This window comes from Vespa crabro, chromosome 12 (genome assembly GCF_910589235.1).
Source record: "Vespa crabro chromosome 12, iyVesCrab1.2, whole genome shotgun sequence".
Taxonomy (NCBI): domain Eukaryota; kingdom Metazoa; phylum Arthropoda; class Insecta; order Hymenoptera; family Vespidae; genus Vespa; species Vespa crabro.
In genome coordinates, this window is record NC_060966.1 from 3,210,820 (window position 1) to 3,233,216 (window position 22,397).

General features: G+C 30.3%; 1 protein-coding gene across 2 annotated transcripts in view; it reads right to left on the minus strand.

Annotated features, from left to right (window-relative positions):
- LOC124428318 overlaps positions 1-16,433 on the minus strand; it is a 150,226-nt gene extending 133,793 nt beyond the window's left edge. Inside the window, exons 1-2 of one of the 2 annotated variants that reach the window (XM_046972254.1) lie at positions 15,481-16,433; positions 15,010-15,245 (exon numbers count right to left, since the gene is read on the minus strand). In XM_046972254.1, the coding sequence (XP_046828210.1) occupies positions 15,010-15,024 (15 nt within the window). In that variant the 5' untranslated portion in view covers positions 15,025-15,245; positions 15,481-16,433. Of the gene's footprint in view, positions 1-15,009 lie in introns of both variants that reach the window. The other variant, XM_046972252.1, reaches the window with a different exon arrangement.
- Between the last annotated feature and the right edge of the window lie 5,964 nt (positions 16,434-22,397).

Here is a 22,397-nt window from a genome sequence, read left to right on the forward strand (position 1 = left end):
ACCCTATCCGGAAAATCTAATGAACCTTTTATAGTTAATTAATCCAATCTATTGTATCTAACCATGGTAAATACATATATGTAATATGTAATTGTCGTCGAAGTAATACTAACGTATTATTATCATCGCTTAGATTATCGTATTATTATCATCGCTTAGATTATCATATACGATTTTATATGCGAAGCGAAATTCTTTTCTTTTCTTTTTTTTTTCCTTTCTTTTTTTTGTTTCTTTTTTTTTTTGAACATTCTAATTCAAAAATTCGATTAGATATACCTCTATAATTTTTTTTATGTTGAATTAATTAAATCTACAGATTCGACTGTCTCTTAGAAATGTAAATAAAGAAGAAGAAGAAGAAGAAGAAGAAGAAAAGAAGAAGAAAGAAACAATTTACAAAGTCACGTTAATCTCATGAAAGAGCGTACCCTCGGTAAACAAATTTATCCAAAGAGGGATCGTAAGGGTACGGATCTATCTCGTAAATCCATGAATCGTGATTCGAGGATTCCAAGAGAAGCATTTTCTATCGTTTTAGCGTGCATGCATATGCATGTGCTTTAGTGCGTGTACGACGTTGCTGTTAGACAACAGATAGAAAATAACTGCCAATTAACGTAAGTCCCCTTAGGGAGAAAACTCGGTTACGCGTATGTACATACATACGTTTAAATATGTTTGAACGTATATGTATATATATATCCGTATTAGTATATAGTATATATCTTTGTATAACATGGGTTCGTGCAATACAAGATGCAAAAATTGTCCCAGTATTCTTATAACGCTCTATGTAATTTTATATTCTCACAGTGTTGTCATACATTATATTATACGGTGCATGTAGGCTGTCCCTACTTCCCCCCCACCCCTTTAATTTAATTTAATTCGAGTTTTTGAATGATAGATAAATATGTCTTAGGTTAAAGTTGCATCAAGTCGGAGAAAGAAATACGACAACATGGAAATTATTATTATTATTATTATTATTATTATTATTATTATTGTTATTATTATTTTTGTCCTTTTTTCAAGAAGGCATCCTTTGGAGACGTAAGAATCATCAATAATGGTTTTATTTTTTTTTATTTGTTTTTTTTTTTTTTCTTAATGAAAAAATACACTTTTGTTGTCATATTATAGTTCGTAAATAAGTTTATAAAAAAAAAATGAAATATATCTCGAAGGATATTATTTTGTTTGACTTTTGAGATAACGTTTGAGGAAAATAAAAAAAAAATCTTCCATTGAGAAAGATGTAAATATCTTATACCTATATATTTCATCTAAAAATAGATTAGAATCTAACATTTTCATCTGAATGATAGATCGCTATTATTCGATGTTACATAAATAATAGTAATTGTACGAAACGATGTCTTTTCGTATCAACACGTTTTCTAATACTATGTAACAACTATGTTAACACTGTTACGATAAGACTTACAATCGGAGATTGCAATATTAGCTCGAAAGTATCTACTAAAATTACAACACGTGTCATTATAATTACATTCTATTATATCCTTTACGGTAGATTGTTCACGATAACCATTGTTTTTTATTTTGATTCTAAAAAAAAAAAAAAAAAAAAAAATGAACAAAATATCAAATGAATTATTTCTTTTATTTATTTATTATTTTTAATTTATTATGATTGATCGAATACTTAACGAAAGTCATGATTTAAAAAGAAAAAAAAAAGTAAATAAAATACGTATTAACTAAGACGTATGGATTTAAATGAATAAATTTAATAGTAATATTTTTCTTATTTAAACGAAATAATATGATGATACATCCTGAATTAATTTTTCCTTATTAATCGTCGCATTATGATGATCAAAATGTATTGTTTCATTTGAAATAATAAAAATAGAAAGAAAATTAAAAAAAAATACATTACCATAAGATCTAACAAAAATGACATTGAAGAAAATAATTTTCATATTATTATATTTTTGAAGAAAACAAGTTCTTCTTTAAATATATATCTATATCGTCAAAAATAACAGTGACATTAAACGTGTTCGAGTTAAATGTGATACCTAATTATGAACGTAATTATGAACGTAATTATGAACGAAAAAAAAATCGTTTATGACGTAACATTTTTGATTTGTTCTGTTGATTATACTGTATTTAATATTTTCCATTGAAATTCTTTTTTTTTTTTTTTTTTTTTTTAATGAAATTTCGACGTTTCTCATTGGCCAACAATATAAAGGTTGTACTCGAAAGTACTCAAATGATTGAAAAAAAAAATCGTGGTTTTTTCATTTTATTTATTCGGAAAAAAGAGATTAACCTAAATGAATTTCGGATAAAAAATAATTGATTTAAAAAGGAAAAAAAGAATTAATCCTAGAAACTTTTCGTCTATTCTTATGTATATAAATTTTATATAACATGAGTTTATGTAATAATACGGAATATATACCATGTGTTATATGGGGGAAATAACCATATAACGTGTACATATTAGAAATTGATGACTCATTGCTCGTTTCTCATGTATTAACCCTCTTCTTGTTCTATCTAGCATAAAATCAGGCAGTTTTCATCGGTTATGAGAATTGTTGCAGCTGACGTTTAATCAAAAGCTTTCAAACGAAACATAAAATATCCTGTTTACTTACGACGATAATGATTACGAAACATGTTAAATTATTATTTTATTAATTAGATATTAGATTATTAGATAATAATTATATATATACACACACACACATGTGTATGTGTACGAAAGCCATTTAATAGCAGAATTAATAATCTATCTTTAACACATTAATGATCTATCAATTTAACAGATATTTAAAAAAAAAAAAAAAAAAGAAAAAAGAGAAATAAAATTTTCCCTCTCGTAACTAAATTTAATATAGGATTTAATTTTACTATAATAAATAAAACACAAATGACTTGTTTAATAATATTTATTTTTTTAATGGATATTATTTCAGTCGTTGAATAGTAAAATAAAATTGTATTACTTAAGAAAAAAAAAACGATGATTTATTCTTTATTATTTTGAATGGTTTTTTTTTTTTAATTTTATAACAATAAAAAGAGAAAAAGTAAAAGATAATTTATTTAATGTATTCTTAATAATTATTATTTTTCGATCATTTATGAGACAAAATTGTATGAATGAATAAAATTGTTTATTTGTTATTATTTTTAATATATACGTTTAATTTTACAATAATAAATAAAACGAAAGTATAAATTTTGATTAACATTATCGTAATATTTATTATTTACAGTTGTTCTTTAAGACGAAAGATCCGAAGTCCATCATCTAAACTTAATTTCGAAGGAACGACAAGTTATCGAAGGAACGGTAAGTTATTAAAACAAAAATACAATAACATAACTAACAAGATATTACTACGACCGATATTAATTTGATTTATTCTCGTTTCATTAAATTCGATATGTTTATGTTTCCATCGTTAGCTCCCTTTCTTTATTACCGTTTTGACTCGTAATGTCATTGGTTACTCACACTGATTTATTATTATTACCGACATATATTTTTTGATTACTATAATCTATTTATCCAATAACTTCATATGGATATCAGGGATATCGAGAAATGTAGTTCTATAAAATCGACATTTTATTTATTTATTTATTTTTTTTATCTTTACCTTTTCGTCTCAACATTTTATTACATTCGTAAAATAGTGTCATAGAAATTATGTTCCACCATTTCAGAAGTTAGAAGTCATAATATTTATTGATCCGGTTTGAAATAGATAAGAAGACCGTCATTAGACTCGGTCAATTCGATCGATAGGTAGGTAGGTTGGTAGGTAGCCCGATTTTCTCGTTTGATCGGTTTTCGTGTCTCCCATAGTGAAAGTCCTTCTTCCGGCTGGCATATTTCCCAGCGATCATGCAGAAATCCGGTTCTTACGGTAATTGAAAACCACCATGCGAAGCGAGCAACAGCAAACGTAGAAACATCGTTTCTCTCTCTCTTTCTCTCTCTCTCTCTCTCTCTCTCTCTCTCTCTCTCTCTGTATGCGTGTTTGTATGTATATATATATATATGTGTGTGTGTGTGTTTATAAATGTGCAAGGGAGCACGCGCGCGCGAGCGCAGGTGCATCGATCGTATGTTACCAAGTACCAACCGATAAATAATTTATGAACGGCATCGCGTGCTCGAGAAAAGTGAATGAAACCGTTCTTACGCATTACGATTACATCTGTGACGATTTAACCGAACAACTATGAAACACACTCTCATTCTAGTTTCTAACTCGATCTAACGATCGATCGAGTTGGTTGCCCGGTTAAAATCTTTAAGCCTTTAAGCGACAATTACTACGAGAGACTCACTAAGCGTAAAGCAAGAGTTTATTACCCTTGCTCTTACGTCTGATAATTAACCTTTTGACCTCTCTACGATATACGATACTGTAAGGAGAAGATTAACGTAAGATTGAAAATCGAAATAACGTACATGTACACCGAGATGCATTAATAGAGAGTATAACCCGACCGTTTTTCTCCCTTACAGTTTGCCCATGTTTCCTTTTGCATTTGTATTCTTTTAACCCTTTTAATTCTATCATTATAGTTATTTAGTGGTTCTCAATTCGCTTTGATAAATTTTTTACGAAATTACTTTTATTAATTATCTTTATTGTTTAAAAATAGATTTTTTTTTAATTGATGAAGAATATTGTTCTCTCTTTTTTTTTATTTCTTTTCATTGAACAATTTTTATTAATAATAATAACGTTGTACCAAAAATATTTTATATTGAGTATCGATTGAATGATAAATATAACAGAAAAGGTTTGAGAAAAAGTTTTTTTTCCTTTCGCCATTTTCGACAATTTTGTTATCTTTTATCTCTTTGTTTCATTTATTAGATTTATTTTTAATTGTCGATTCACGTGAATATTATTATTAATGATTTTCAATTCGTGTTAGTAATTTTATACGATTATACTTTTATTAATAATTTCTTATTAAAATTTTTAATTGAAGAAACCTATTTTTTTTTTTTTTTTATTAATTTGTATTGAATAATTTTTACTAATAATATATTGTATTAAAAATAATATATATTGTGTTTAGATCGAATGATAAGAATGATAGAACGAATTGATGACAAATTCGTGTATTTTCTCTTTAGTCCTCATATTTTATCGTTAGATTATTATTGATTCTTAACTCATGTAAATATTAAAAGTTTTATTAACGATATTTTTATATTAAAAATAAATCATACAAATAAAATAATAAGAAAGAATTGAGAACCAATACTATTCTTGATAATCAAATTACGTCTTCTGTTGAATTTTTTGATTAGATTACTCGTGGTTCTCAATTTATGTAAATATTAGAATTTTTACTGATAATACATTAGTATTGAAAATATCTCATATGAATAAAACGATAAGAACGAATTGAGAACCAATAATTATCTTGACAGTAAACACTTATGTCTTCTGTCGATATTCTGATTTTCTGATTAGATTACATATGGTTCTCAATTCATGTAAATATTAAAATTTTTACTTACAATATATTTATAGAAAGTTATTTACAAACAACTATTATCCATTAACTTGTTGCTATTTTGAATCAACATAATGATATTTGGATCTATATATATATAAACTATTTATTAAAATTTAATGATATTATTCGCTGTAGAATAGAACCGTAAAAATAACATATGATATTAAAATTTTCACCATTAAAAATGAATTCTTAGAACGCGTGACGCTATACTACGGCCTATATCTACATAATGTATTTCAAACTGATAGCTATCAAAAAATTGAAAATTTCCGGACTTAAGATTCATCGTTTAATTACAGCAATATGAATTAAATTCGTTAGTACATTAATAACATTAAACGAATAACACTAAATGAATAACATGAAATTAGCAGTAAGTGAATAACTTTAAAACTGTATAACATTTATCACATTTATCTTTTATTTTTTTTTTTTTTACATGGACACACCTTTCGTCTTCAGAATTCTAATCATCAATCATATCTTAGATCGCAAAGGGTTCGTATGTTCGCAGATGTACACGGAACATATGTACATCGAAAGATAACAGAGTGTACGAAAAGTCATGGATCGAAAACGAAAATAGGTTGTAGAGTTTATTCAATTTCTAATACAGTTATCTAATTGTTTATCGTTTTTAATAAATTAAATGTATTTGTTTCATTGCTTATTTAATTGACATTTAATTTTTCATTTTTATAAATTTCAACTGAAATCTAATTTTTAAATATCCTATTCTATGTGAACAGTTTTATTTAATTTGCTTTTTCATTATTCACCACTCATCTGATTTATAATGATAATTTGATCTCTCAATAATCTTAACATAAATAAACAATAGTAAAAGCGCAAAATGTAATTTTCACGACATTAAGATGTTTTCGACTGGATTATATAAAAAAAAGAAATAATTAAAAAAAAAAAAATAAAACAATAAAAATAAAATCCATTAAATAAAAATAAAAAGATCATAATATGATCTTCATGGCATTAGGATGTTTTCGACTGGATTATTATAAAAAAAAAAGGATGTTTTCCAATAAAAAGTAATTGATGATTTTACATCTTTTCAAAATGGAAAGGCAATCATCAATTACAAAAATTAAACTTAAAAACTTACAAAACACAAAAACTTTGAATAATCTTACGACCATACACTAATACTTAGTTTTCTTATCGAAACGATCCACATCATGAAAAATCATCAATTTTACGTTCGTTTGATCCGTGACTCTCCACCTTTGTAGGACACCCGATTTATAAAACAAAGACAACGGAGTTGAAATTTCACATGGAACGCACAGACAGAAGGTTTCCGATTCCGTAGAATCTTTTTTCTCCCATCGTTCGGGGTGTTACCACTCGTTGTTTACCATAAAAAGAAAAAAAAAAGAAAAAAAAAAAAAAGAAAAGCAAAAGAAAAAACAGAAGAAGAAAAAAAGCAAGAAAACAAAAGAAAAAAGAAGAAAGCAAGAGGGGAGAAAAAACAAAGCGTTTAAAAAGAATTAAAAAGAATCCTTCACTCAGCCCCTTTCCCCTTACCGCCCTCCGCCCTCGCCCCTTCTTTGACGTTCAGTCACAGTCCCTCACCGTCTCCAATCCCCCCCACCCCAACCCCTCTAACCCAATCCAACTAAGAAGAAAGAGAAAAGGACAGTAGGAAAAGGAAGAAGGGTGACGAAGGATTGTGCATTCGACCGGGACTATCGTCGATCAGTCGCGCGAGTTTGTCTTTGAAAACTGAAACTGTGAGTTTGTGTTGACCATAGAGGTGTATGGGGGAGATAACGACTTTGCCGGGTGCAGATCGCAACGTAGATTTATCTGGCTCGACGAGCACCGACTCTGTTTCCCCATCGGCTATTCCTCCTCCTCCTCCACTTCCACCTCCACCTCCAACTCTACCTCTACCTCCTCCACTTCTTCCTTTTCCTTCACCATCACTTTTACCACTTTCTTCTCCCCCCACCACTACTACCTCACCTCCTATTCCTACTCCTTCTACTCCTACTTCTACTTCTTTTTCTCCTCCACCCGATCTTTGTAATCGCACGGCGGCCCTCTCTGAATTCCGAATGCGATGAGAAAGGGTAAGGGAGGGGTAAGGAATGGTAAGAAGAAGTAAGGAAGGGTGGTGACGAACGTTGAGATGTGAAGGAGGAAAGGATGAGGAGAGGTAGTGACGAATGTTGTGATGCGAAAGAGGAAGGGGTAAGAAGGGATGGTGACGAACGCTGAAAAGTCAGGATGGAAGGGGTTAAGGAGAAGGTGACAGGGAGAGGGAAAGGACATGGAAAAGAACGAACCAAGGAAAAGAGAGGAAGGGAAGCGAAAGAAAGAAAAATAATAAAAAAAAAACAAAAACAAAAAAAAACAACGACAAATAGACGAAAAAAAATAGAGGAAAAGATATAAATGAGAAACCAATTTAGATTAGAAATCTGTTCGTCAATGAGATTTACAAATTTTGTTAGATTCGGACGAGTTTCGATTATTTCCTTATTGGATTATTCTTCGGGGAACGATCTCATGAATTCGTCGAGCAGAAAAGGGAAACTTTCTAATCACGCTAGATCTCGTCTAAATTGTATATTATTTGATGATTTTCCTTTTCATTTCTTTTCTCGTACTTTTCTTTTCGTTTTGTTTTTCTTTCTTTGTCTTATTATAAACAATATAAACAATGTCAATTAGTAAGTCAATCGGATGAATCGATAAAAATCTATCGTTTAGATTCTTTTGAAGATCGGCGTGTTATAAAGGAATGTTGCTAAACGTTTAAGTAAACAAGTCGTTAAAATTTTTCCAAATTAAATTTTATTTTATTTTATTTTAATTTATTTTATTTTATTTTATTTTTTTTTTATTCTCGAATGTGAACAATATTTATTAGTAAATTCTGGATAAATCAATTAAAACTTATAAATTATATAAACTATATTAGTATATATTAGTATAATCAATATTTTATTATTTCAAAAATATTAAAGTAATAAAATAGTATCGAAATATAATATCTTTTGTTTATCTATACTTTAGATATAAAATACGTATGTACGAATTTACAGAAATTTGGAAATTTACGAAAATTCCGATATTGTTGGAATTTTTATAAATATAGATACTTCTATTCATTTACACACACACACGCACACGATATATATATATATATATCGAAAAAAAATATAAATATATTATATAAATATATATACATAATAATATAGTAATCTTAATATATCCAAAATTCCGGCATTATCTATCCAACTGAAATAGAATTTTGCAATAATAGAATTCTATGACATAAAAATGACAAGGGTATAAAAAATATAATATATATATATATATATATATATATATATATATATATATATATATATATATATATATATATATAGTGTATATTAAATGATACAATATTAGCAATTCTCTCCTACGTCACTCTTCTTTTTCGAGAACAAAGCTCTCGAAGATTATGCCAACCACGTGAGCGGAATAATCATTTAAAGGAAAGAAATGCGACGCGACAACGAAGATAACTTTTGTCCAATCCTTCGGCACGTGGCTTTGATACGTCGAGGACGATACGCAAGTGGACTATCTGATGCCATCCTATATCGTGCTTCATACAAATTGAATTTCTGTGGGATTTTTTAGGGAACGTTTTATTGGTCGGTAGAGAATTATTCAAACTGAAAAACTTTGAAAAATTCTCGTTTGTTCCTGCACGAGATCGTTAATTTCAATTATTATCTTCATAAAATTCAAGGTCATGGCCGATAATAATACGATAAGGGAAGAGGAAGGGGGGGGGAGAGGGGGAATTAAAAGCAAAACAAAACGATAGTTGTAAAAGAAGAGTGATCATATTTTTTTCTTTTCTTTCCTTTCCTCTTTTTTCTTTATTTTCTTTTAAGTTTTTAAAAATATTTTCTCTCAAAGGAGAGTTAAAGAGGTAACACCCTTAAACGTAACAACAGGTTGCATCGTTGGAAAAGGCATCTCTACAAATGGAAGACGTCTTACTCTCTCTCTCTCTCTCTCTCTCTCTCTCTCTCTCTCTCTCTCTCTCTCTCTCTCTAACACTCTGGTTGAATCGATACCTATAATTTCAGGATACCGCATATCCCGTGCGATGCTACTACTATAAGAACGTTGCTAGGTAAAATACTACGTATGGTGTTGTTCGTGTTGTGTATAGCTTCGAGCTCAGATCGAAACTTATTCAAGCAGGTAGTAGTAGGTCTTTCGGTCTGTCGGTTTCTCGGTCGGTCGGTTGGTCGGTCGGTCGGTTGGTTGGTTGGTCGGTTGGTTAGTTGGTTGGTCGGTCGGTCGTTTGCCCAACGAAAATTACTTCGAAACGATAGCCGAGGTAGTCATCGTCGCTCATTTTCGTTTCTTACACGCGCGAACTAATTTATGAAAATGCTCGATCTCCGCCTCTCTACGAGGCCGAACTTTATACTACTACTGATTTCTAAGAGCACGAAACAGAAACAAAATCACGATCTATTTCGCGCCGATTTGTGCTGATCGATGATGATATTCTTTTGATGTAACCTTCTCTTTTTTTTCTTTCTTCCTTTTTTTCATTTTTTATTCGTTTATTTCGTAGATATTGGAACGATTTGATATAAAATATCTAAAAATTGTTTCCTTCGACATACGTTATCGAGAATTTTCGAATAAGAGATAATTGCAGTTGTTTCTTTTTTTTTATTTCCATTTTTTGTCCTTTTTTTTCTTGTCATTTTAATGTCAAATTTGTTATGTTTGACAGTAGAAGGATAACGTGACATTTAGAATTTTACATGTATCAATCCAGAATAATGATAAGTTAAGAACAAATTTTTCGACGATATCTTTCGTTAATTAATCATCTAATTCGTTTAAATATTGATAGTAATCAAAATGTATAAATAAATAGCAAATAATAAAATATGATTTATCATTTCATTTAATAAAATATTCTATTAAGAATTATAATTAATAATTAACGTTAAAACCTTCGATATTTCTTTATTACATTCATCAATTTGATAGATATTTATAAAAACAAAAAAAAAAAAATAAGAAAAGTGTTTATTTAATATTCATTTTAATTCATTGAATTTTATAATAATAAATAAATAAATGCAGGTTTTAAGTAACATTTTGTTAAAATAATAATTATTTAATTCATATAAAACAAGAAATTCGAAATTTATCATTTCGATGTTCATTTCGAAAAAAAAAAATATATATATATATATAGTTATATATAATTCGCAAAAATTTCTTCAAATAGAATATTTAACGTAATAATAATTTTGAAATATTAACAAACTATAAGCAACTTAAAAATTGCTTATCATTGACCATAGCAAATGATAAAGTAAATATTTTTCTAATAATAATTCAAAAAAATTAAATTCAAGATTCGTTATTCTGACGACTTAGATATATCTAACGTTAATAATATATCGTTATATATAACGTTAATATATATATTTAACAGAGATATATTCGCAAATGTTTCCACGAAGAGAACATTTAACACGAAAATTATATCGGACCACACTTTTGAAGTCTCGTGTAATTCAAAAATTTATTTGCATAACATCTAAGTAATAAAACGTCTGGGATTCGCGATGTGTTAACGTAACATATAGTTCGGTATTCGGCAATGACAATCATTGCCTTTGAAATTCGAACACGGTGACTGTAATTTCGAGACATTCGGCCGAGTCCTTGCGCCTGCAATTTCATGCCGCGTTAAGAAACTGATCGAAAAGCCGTGGGCTACGAATTCAATGTGTGCTGGAGGGGATAGGGGAGGAGGCGGGGGAGGGGGTCAGGAGGATGGCCGAGGGGAGGGGGGGATACACCTGTGGCCTTCCCGAAATGCATCCCAAAGTGAAAGGAGAGCAAGAAAAAAGAAAAAAAAACAAGACAAAAAAAGAAAAGATAAGATAGATAGAAAGAGAAAGAAGACGGGGTGGAGTTTTAAAGGCGGGTAGAGATTTAAAAAAAGAAAAAAAAAAAGAAAGAAAAAATACAAGAAAAAATGAAAAGATATTTCCAGCCCTTTTCGAAGACGAACTGGCGAGGATCGTTAAGCGATCGCAATTTCCGCCGATCGACGAGTCGCCCTTCGTCATCCTCGAGGCGCGGAATGCCGACGTCGCGAGTAACTAACTAAGTACGAGAAGCGGCTGATACGCGTTTTCATCCTGCATAATGAACGATCCACATCGTACGGTGGTTCGTGTTTTCGTCGAATCACCATTCCACGATGGTATCTCGATGGTACCGTCGTTCCGATTAACTAAAATCATTCAATTCTTTATACGTCCTTTATATTTTTAACGATTGTTCTTATTAACGAGTTGCTGGATCAATGTCGTTATAGAAAACAAAAACGTTTAAGGGATACAAAATGATACCCGGTGATTAATTGAAATCATTTCGTTTCTTTATACGTTCTTTTATATTTTTTACGATTGCACCTTAATAACGAGTGGCTGGATCAATTTTATGTAGAAAACAAAAACGTTTACTCTAATCGTTTAAGAGTGCAGGTGATTTATTGAATGAATTATTTCAAACGTGATGATACATCGGTTCGTTCCAATTAATTAAAATCATTTGTTTTTTTTTTTATACGTTCTTTAACTATTCTTCTTAATAACGAGTTGTCGGATTAATGTCTTTTAGAAAAATAAAAACGTTTATGTTAAACGTTTAACACGTTCCGTGCTATGTGTACCATCGGTGGTACATGTTAAACTTGATCTTCAGGCCACGTGTACCACCGGTGGTACACGCAGTCATTTTTTTCTTTAGTCAAAATATCAAATGGCTTGAACGACAAGTCAGGCAAAAATGGCTTGGCACAGAACGTGTTAAAGGATACAAATGATGACCGAAGGATTAATTAAAATCATACGATTCTTTATACGTTCTTTATATTTTTAACGATTGCTTTTAATAACGAGTTGTCGGATTAATTTCTTTTAGAAAAACAAAGACATTTACGTTAATCATTTAAAAGATATTCGAATGAATTATATCAAACATTGTTGTATAACTCTTCGTCCATTAATTTTTTCGCGTATTGATTACAGAGATAAGTTTAATTCGTGTGAAAAGATTTTACATCGAACTCGGTAAGTAAGTAAGTATTTCTTACGTATACGGTGTTCGCACGCGACTAAAAATATTGTTTCTTTTTGAGAGGCAAAGTTACAACGTGTGCGCGCGCGTACATACGCGCGTACATATACACACGCACATATACACACACCCGCGCGAAAAGTCATGCGCAAACTTATCGTTTAAGGTACAAATTACTTGGAAGACTAAGTCTTTCGTCGTTAATGACCAAATGGCACGCCAAGTGGTTGAACTTGATCTTCTAACAGGGCGTACTATTGCGCTAACTAGAACCCTCCCCCTTCTCCTCCTCTTATCGCTCATCCCTCAACCCACCATCTTCTTGTTCGCTACATCTCATCTTTCAGGGTCAAAGTTCTCAACTCATAGTGTTTTTCGTGTAAAGGAAGTAAGGAAGAAAGGAAGAAAAGAAGAAAGGAACAAAATAATCTAATATGGATTAGAAAATTAATTTAGAATTAAAAGAAAAATCTTATTGTATTTAATCGTATTGAACTATGTCGCCGCATTTAATTGTTAACTATATTTATTTGGCCGTTATTTTTATTAATTAATGAGAAAAATATTTTGTATAATAAATGGTCAATATTTCTTTGGTCGATTTTTTTATTAATTAATGGTAAAATGTTCTGTGTGATAAGTCAATCTATCATGTCATATTTATATACATATACATATACATATATATATATATATACATAAACACACAAACGCACATATGAATATTTTAATCGGTATAATTAATTAAGTGTCAGAGTTGCGCCACACATTATCATATTATCATATTATTATCATATTAGAGATATTTAATCATAAAAAATTGACCATTTATTTTAAACACTGACTCAATAACTATCATCCGCTAATTGTCAATTTAACACAGATTTCTGACTGGTATTATTCATGGATAATCTTTACATCGCATATTTATTATTTTTAATATTTTTATTATTATTATTATTATTATTATTATTATTATTATTATTATTATGTTACTACAGAGAGAAAGATATTTAAATTAGCTTTTATTAAATCGATCAAAGCATTCTATAATCTAAAGGATAACTCGTGCAGCCGTTAGAATCATCATCGTTCTTAGTTCACTTAGGGGACTCACGTGGCTCGTGCGTGCCGATTTGAATGCGAGTTAAACGAAGATTTATGCGGTGGCACGTAAATATAAACAACAATATGCAATCCCCGCCTCATTGTCCCGAGCGAACAAGGCGCGAGAGCTGACCAATGCGAACTAATAAGCACGGCGCACCACAAAGATATCCTTTTGCTCTTCTTCTTCGACGGAACTTGGACATACATATCTATATACACAAACCTATACACATATACACATGCGCACACATATAAACATTTACGTATCTACTACTGTCTCTATGTACATACGTAGATATATTCATACGTGTGTATGTGTGTGTGTGTGTGTGTGTGTATGTGTACTCGCTACCGCACCTCTCAAGACTAATCGACCGAGATGCTTCTTAACGAGCGAGTAGCAACCGGATCCGACCAATTCAGACAGTTTCGTCTCCCGCGTTTTTTGCGTTAAAACCAGCCAGAAATTTGTCTGTCGTCGTCGTCGTCGTCGTCGTCGCCTGCCTTAATACGTTATATGTCACAATGTCAGGACGTTGATCCATTTGTAAGTATCCAAATACCCAAACCCAAATCAAACCGAACGAAAACAAAACATTCGAACGAGAAAAACACAAGATTTATCTTCTGATGTAACCACGTGTCACCTTCCAATACAATATTTGTATTATCTTCAATCCACCACCACCACAACCACTATCTTCCACTTTTTTCCTAGTACTCCCCTTGTCCCGCCAATCTTCTTAGTAAAAAGAAATTCTTTATCGATCGATATAAAAATTTCATTAACTCGGTTCAATCCGAATGATAATCTCATTGAGGTTATCTCGACCGCCCAAGACGGGATGCTATTTAAAAGGCAATCACCTTACTTCTACTTCCTTAGTCGTCGTTAGTATTATCCTTGTTGATCTATTCAAGAGATTGCTCGGATAGATCGAAAGAAATATGCTATTCTCGATCACATACGATGATAAGCGAACACAAGAGAGTTCTAATATATGATAGAATTTTCATATGGCGATATATCGTTCACCTATCTTATTCAACTTTAATGATGTAATATAGCCGAAAAGTACTTTGTTTGATTATATACATAATCATATACATACTCTCGTACACATGCACGCACGGACGCATATACGTTATTTATTAGCATTGAAGAAAGTAATGTTATACAATCATTGTTATAATACTCACGCTCATATCCTCCATGCTGCGTTTTATTATTGACGTTTGAAATAATTTCCCACGTAGGTCGTGTTAAATAACGTAATATATGTATATATATATGTGTATATATATATATATATATATATATATATATATATATATAATCGTATACACAAACGGATGTTAGAAGAGATTCGTCTTTCCACCTTCGGTTATGTCCTTTATCACGTGAACGTTAACACTCACATAACTGAACGAACGATCTTAAATGATAGACACGTGAATGTATTCATTAAGAGTAAGAGAAACAAAATGAGGAGAAAAGAAGAAAAAGAAATATAAATAAATAAACGTATATACTAAAAGATTAATCCGATTCGATATGAGGTCAAGATCATTCGTAGAAACTGATGATCACTACATGTCAACACATGTAAATACGTAAGAAAAAATGAGAAAACAAATTAACCAAAAACCAAGAAATATAATAAGTAAAACCAAATGATTATCCAGATATTTTCTTCCACGATGATGAAGTATATTATTTTTCTTGTATCCAATGTTATCGACGATTGATAGATACGTCCTAAATGTAATCCCCTTCCTTCTTACTTCCCATTCGCACATCAGGCTTTCGATCTCGCGTCGAGATCGTGGCGCTGAATGTTGTCAGCTCGACGTGCTCGAGAAACATCGACGGCCAGGATGTTCCATGCATCGCGACATTCTGCTACCGCTCATTGAAGTCTCCGAGTTAATGCTTTATAACGTATCCCACGTATATTTTCTCCTTCTTTAATCACTGAATCCAATGATGAATGTTCGTCGTTGAATCTGGTTATATAAGAATTTCCGACATCGAAACCAATGAACTTCATATATTTCGTCTTGGAAAAGTTTTATATCGTTTGGAAGTAAACAAATTAAAAAAAAAAAAAAAGGAAGTAATAATAATAATCAAATGAAAGAAAAGAAAACGGAATAATAATAATAATAATAATAGTAATAAATGTGTACACAACTCAGTTAGAAATAATTTGATCACACGCGGACTCGCATACGTTCTTCTTCAGGCGTGCGATTTCGAATAAACGAAAGGATAATAAAAGGGAGAAGAAGAGAAGTGAATGGAGGAAGTAAAGGATGAAAAAGAGGAAGAAGAAAGAAATGAGGAAGAGGAAGAAGGTATTAAGGGTGGATAAGAAGATGGTGGAGGAGAAGGAAGACGAGGAAAAAGAAGAAGAGAAGAAGAAGAAGAAGATATAAGGAATAACAAAAGGAAAAATATGACGAGTATTGCGATTATGACGATTAGAATAATTAGAATGATGATGACGATGACGACGTAGATGAGGAGGTAGTAATACGAACAAAGAGAAATCATCGAAGGAGCCAAACGCTCGCCGGCTCGAGCTGAAACTCACTGAATCGGTTCTTCTGCTGCTCGGCAGGTCTGCCTTGCGCGCTGCCTTGTGGTGAGGGAGAGTTAGACCGAAGGGAGGGGGAGAGAAACAGGCAGCGCGACGTGTGTATGCCTGCGTGAGCGAGTAATAGTGTGACAGAGAGAGAGAGAGAGAGAGAGAGAGAGAGTCGGTGAGTGAGTGAAAGAAAGACAGAGAGAGAGAGAGAGAGAGAGAGAGAGAGAGAAAGGGCTAGAAAGAAAAAAAAAGGGAGAAGGTAAGCGAAGCTCTTCTTCCATCCAGCCCACCACCGGCTGCCTAGGGGCTTCGACCATTATCTTTCGTCGTAGGTTTCGCTTGGTTCGCGTACAAGAGCTTACGGGAGGTGAAACGAGAGGAGGAGTACTCCGTTGGAGGTGGGTAGGACCAGGGTAGGGTACACCATCGAGGGCTTTATTATATTTACGCGAGGCGTTATCGAAGCAATCCAACAATATTGATTCCCTCCTCATCAGAGAGAGAGAGAGAAAGAGAGAGAAAGAGAGAGAGAGAGAGCGAGAGGGAGAAAGAGAGAGAGAGTGAAAGAGAGAAAGATTGTCGAACTTGAAGAACGCCCAATCAGTGAAAACCACCCTCTGTTACATTTCGTTACACCCACGCTTATACATTCTACACACACACACACACACACACACATATATATATATATATCGTAATCATCATCATTATATTATTATTATTATTATTATTATTATTATTAATGGCACTTTACTTTGTAATATTTATCATAATCGCATTATTATTGTTATTATTACACGATTGGATTGATGCGTATATACAATATTTTATAATAAGAATGTTTGATATTAATATTTTATTAACAATGAAACCGATTTAAATTAATAATAAAACCAATATAAACATCATTATCGTATTATTGTTATTATTATTATTGATTGAGTTGATTGATATATTGTATATTTTATGATGGAAATTTTTAATTTTAATATTTATCGTAATCGTTAATATTTTGTATTATTGTTATTATTATACGATTAGATTGATGTACGACATTTTATAATAAGAATTTTTTATTTTTTATTAACAATAAATTTGACATTTATTTATGAATTAACTCAATATTATTATTATCGACATTATCGTCATCGTCATTATTATTGTTAAATAATTTATTACCTTAAATATTTTCTTTACTTTTATTTTATTCCCTGACACTATATTGTTTTATATCTAATCAAACAATATCAATATTTAGTATTATTTATATTAAACATATTGATATTATTTATTGTCCAATCCAATAATATACTGTCCTTGTTATATTATTACTGTTCATTTAGATTCATTGAGATTTATTGTTCCTTTATTTAGATATAAATATATTAACGTTATCGTCCAACTCAATGCAAACAAATTAATGCATAGAATAAGGACAAATTACGAATTAATTAATTGTAGGAAATAAAATGAATTATACAAAAACAATTACCAAGAAGATCTATCACTTTCAGGAACAGTGCCACTATCGATTGTCTCTTTCTATCTCTCTGACTAATACCAGTTTATTTTCTTTCTCTATTTAAAAAAAAAAAAACAAATTTACCATAAGCCTATTCAAAGCCCACAGACAAACCAACATCTTTTTCTTCTTCTTTCTTTTCTCTTCTTTCTACACGTTTATATCGCTACTGGAATGCTTCACTTTATTCTCTCTCTCTCTCTCTCTCTCTCTCTCTCTCTCTCTCTCTTTCTCTCTCCCTTTTTTCTTTTTTTTTAATTTTCTTTTAATTTTCTTTTAATTTGTTTTTTTTTTATTATTTTTATCAGTTCCTTGTGGCATATGTTTTTGCTCTTGTATTTCCCGTCTCGAAGGTGCGATCGAATGCACATGACTTACGCGGATGGGTTCGATCTCTTTCGAACATTATTTCAATGTCACTGGAAGTGTTATCGTCGGTCAATGGGTAATTCGTAAATCGAAAGAATTGCGATCACGATTGGCGGCAATAGCTGGAAGAAGAGATTAGCTTATAGAGGATATGAGGGACGATTTAAGTATGCGGGTTATGTTCGAATATGTCTTTGATTCTTTTTACTCTCTTTCTAAAAGGGTTAGATCAGTTATTTTTGTTTTTTTTTTTTTTTTTTTGTTGGTGAGAGTAAATTTGATAGAGGGCGGGGGTTTCGTTGCAAGGTTATTACGAGTTCATTTTTTACTGTTTTTTTTTTTTTTTTTTTTTTTTTATGTAGGATTTATCAGCCTCCTTTATGTAACCATAACGTGATTATGCTGCCTTCGTAATTCTTTTCGAAGGATTTCGATTCGTATTTATTTTTTCAAGCGATTTTTTTCGAAATTTCTTTTTTATTTTATCAAAATTATTCTCGACTTTGTTCGACGAAAGTATTTAAGGATTTATCAGTTCTACGTAATTGTAAATGTCGGTAAAGCGATTTGTCTAAATCTCTTTTAGAGCATTGTTATTTACGATATATTGAAAATTTTAATTTGATTTATATTAATTTTGTCTATTTTTTTTTTTTATGATGAGATCATTCAGGGATTTATCAGCATATTTAAGTGATAACATGATTCTTATACCCTTTTACGAGTGATTATGATACGTATTTATTTTTTAAATCGATTTAAAAAAAAAATTACATTTTTTTTATTTTATCAACGTTATTCTCGATTTTGTTTGATGAAAGTATTTAAAGATTTTTGATCTTACTTAAATTCGGATTACGTCGTTTGCAGAGCCTATTTCGTAGAATAATGATCTTTATTTATTTTTTAATCGTTTATTTAGGATCTTTAATCTTATCAATGTTAATTCTAATCTTATTCTGACGGAAGAAGCAGGAATTTTCTCTGAAAAAAAAAATAAATAAATAAATGAATAAATAAATAAAAAATATTTTTCGAAGATACACCAAAAAAAAAAGAAAAAGAAAAAGTATGAACAGTACGAATAGAAGAAGTATTAACTGAGGGATTTTTTTTTCTCATCAAGATGGACGATTATAAATTTAGCCGAGTTTAAGACTCTTCATTCATAATCATTCGATCGATGCATTAAATATTCATCGATATGTGAAATATTATTAAGAAAACGATAAAAAAAAAGATTAACTTTTCTTTATACCATTTAATTGGCTTTATATAATAGGAATAGGATAAAAAAAAATACGTTCCTAGTTTAGTATTTTATTGGAGAATTTTCATAAGGGGAAAAAGTATAAAGAGATATGATCACAAGCTTATTCATGTAAAATCCGGATTGGTCCCTTTTTCTTTTCTTTTTTTCTTTTTTTTTTATTTTTCTATCTTCTTGGAAGGCTATAAAAGCTAACCGAAATGGTAATAAAATTTCTTATTAATTGCCCGATGAGTAAAGATTAGAAAGATGTTTCTAATATATCTATATGAATTTAATATTTATCAATAGCTTATTCATTCGTATATACGTATGTAAGATAATTATAAGTCTTTTTGAACTTCCATTGTTATCAAACATATTAGATTTTTTATTCTATTAATTCATAATGATTATGGTCTTGTTTGATTTGAATTATGAATAAAAGTGCAGTTTAGATGTAATTTTAAATAAAAATTGAATTATGATGTGACACATTTAGAAGATAGAAAGTTTTACTAGTACTTTTGGTTTAAAATTGATTTTATAATTAAATATAATTGTTAGAAAGAAAGTGTATATGTATTTTTAATCTATAGTAAATGGTATTATATTTTGGGTAAAATAAACAATATGATATTTTAATTATTCTCCTTTATATACAGCAACAAATGTAAAGATAGTGCAGTGTCCGAATATTAATGTAACTGTGTGTATGCTACGTGAGCATGCGCGCGCATATTATATATATATATATATATATAAAATATACCATAGTAAGTAAGTAAATACGAATACATCGATTTGTGTAAAATCGATTCATCATTAAACACTCTACTAATTAATTTATAGTCCTTAAAAAATAATCATATGGAATGAAAAAAAGAAAACATGAAAAATTTTAACTACGAATTATTTGTATCAATATAATTACTCTACGTTCATGTAAGGGAGTATAACTTGTACTTAAAAAAAAAAAAAAAAAAAAAAAAAAAACATACAGAAACAAAAAAAGAAAAAAGCATGAAAAATTTCCGAAGTCTAGTGATAATTACGTTCGTTTCGATAAAATGAAATACGAAACGTCTGAGACATTTAAAATTAGTTAACGATATACGGAAAGTTAAATAAATAGAAATTCATTATATATATTTATTCATTCATGATTGTTTCATAATGATATCAATTTAAATGTACACATTGGTACGTCAGAAAGGACAGTGTGACAGGACAATGTCGGATGTCAAACAATCGTCGCGAAAAGAATTCACTTTTGTTCTCTCTCTCTCTCTCTCTCTCTCTCTCTCTCTCTCTCTCTCTCTCTCTCTCTCTCTTTCTTTCTCTCTTTATCTTGCATGCTCGGTAAAACTGAGGTCGTATCGCGGTGGAAGCCAAATCCTGGTGTGCGTCGAAAGCGAGTGTGTGGGTGGGCCGGATAACAGCTGATCGTCTGAGTTGATCGGAACGCGAGCGAGGGGCGAAGCAGGAAGCCGCGAATGTCTCGACAGTGGCGTCCATTTGTACCACGAATGGTGCCTCGGAATTTCATTTGTATTAGATTTAAATGGAACGATAACGATGTTGGATATCTTTCTCTTTCTCTCTCTCTCTTTCTCTTTCTCTCTTTCTCTTTCTCTTTCTCTCTATCTCTTTCTCTTTCCTCTCTATCTCTCTTTCTCTCTTTCTTTTTCTCTTTCTCCTTTTCTCTCTCTCAATCTCTTTCTCTCTTTCTCTTTCTTCTTTTCTCTCTCTCTCTCTCTCTCTCTCTCTCTCTCTCTCTCTCTCTCTCTATCTGCCTTTGCCTTTCTGTCTTTCTCTTTCTATTTCTCTCTTTCTCTTTTTTTATCTTTCTTTTTCTCTCTTTCTCCTTTCTTTGTCTCTTTCTTTTTTCTTTCTATATGTTTCTCTGTTCCTTTGTCTCTTTCTGTCTTTCTCTTTTTCTCTTCTTCTCTTTCTCACTTTTTCTTTCTCTTCCTCTGTTGTCTGTCTGTCTGTCTGTCTCTTTCTCTCTCACTCTCTCTTTTTCTCTCCCTCTCTCCTTCTTTCTTCCTTTCTCTACGTAACGTGTCGTTATGTCGAAAAGTAGGGCAGAGTTGCTGAAATCGTAACATTTCCAACATTATAATACAGTATTTCTTTTTATTCAGTATTTATATATTTTTAAATAAAATCATTAAGATATTTAATTTAATATCACTCCAAGAATATTATAAAATATTCTTTTAGACTAATTCATAGGAATTTTGTGAATTTTAACGTTTAACATGAAAGATGTTAATATGGTTTATATAATATAATTGTTCGTTAATAAAAATAATCGTTCGAGAAATAAATGTTCAAATTGTAAGGGCAAATATCGAAAATAAAACAAAAAATAATAATAATAATAATAGAAATCATATAGTTGACAAGATTATTGTCAGATAGATTCATAAATATTAATATTATAATTTCAATATATATATATATATATATGTATGTATGTATAAATAAAATTGCAGAGTGTAACTAAGTAATCATTTTTTTATCTTCTAATAAAAATTTTCTAAAAGAAGATTGAGATGTAAATAAAGATTTCATAAACGAAAAAAATTAATTAATAAATAATATAATAAAATAATACATGTTGCCGCATAGAAAAAATAAAATAAAATGATAAACATATTATAAATCTATAAAGTAAAAAATACAATAACAAATAAAATAAAAGAAAAAAACAAAAAAGAACATCTAAGACATCCAATGCCATATTCGATGACATGATAACATGTATGTTTTTGTTATCTCTTAAAAAAAATCATGATCTATTTTGAAAAATAATATGAAATTAAAGAAAAATAGATTTGTAGGATATATT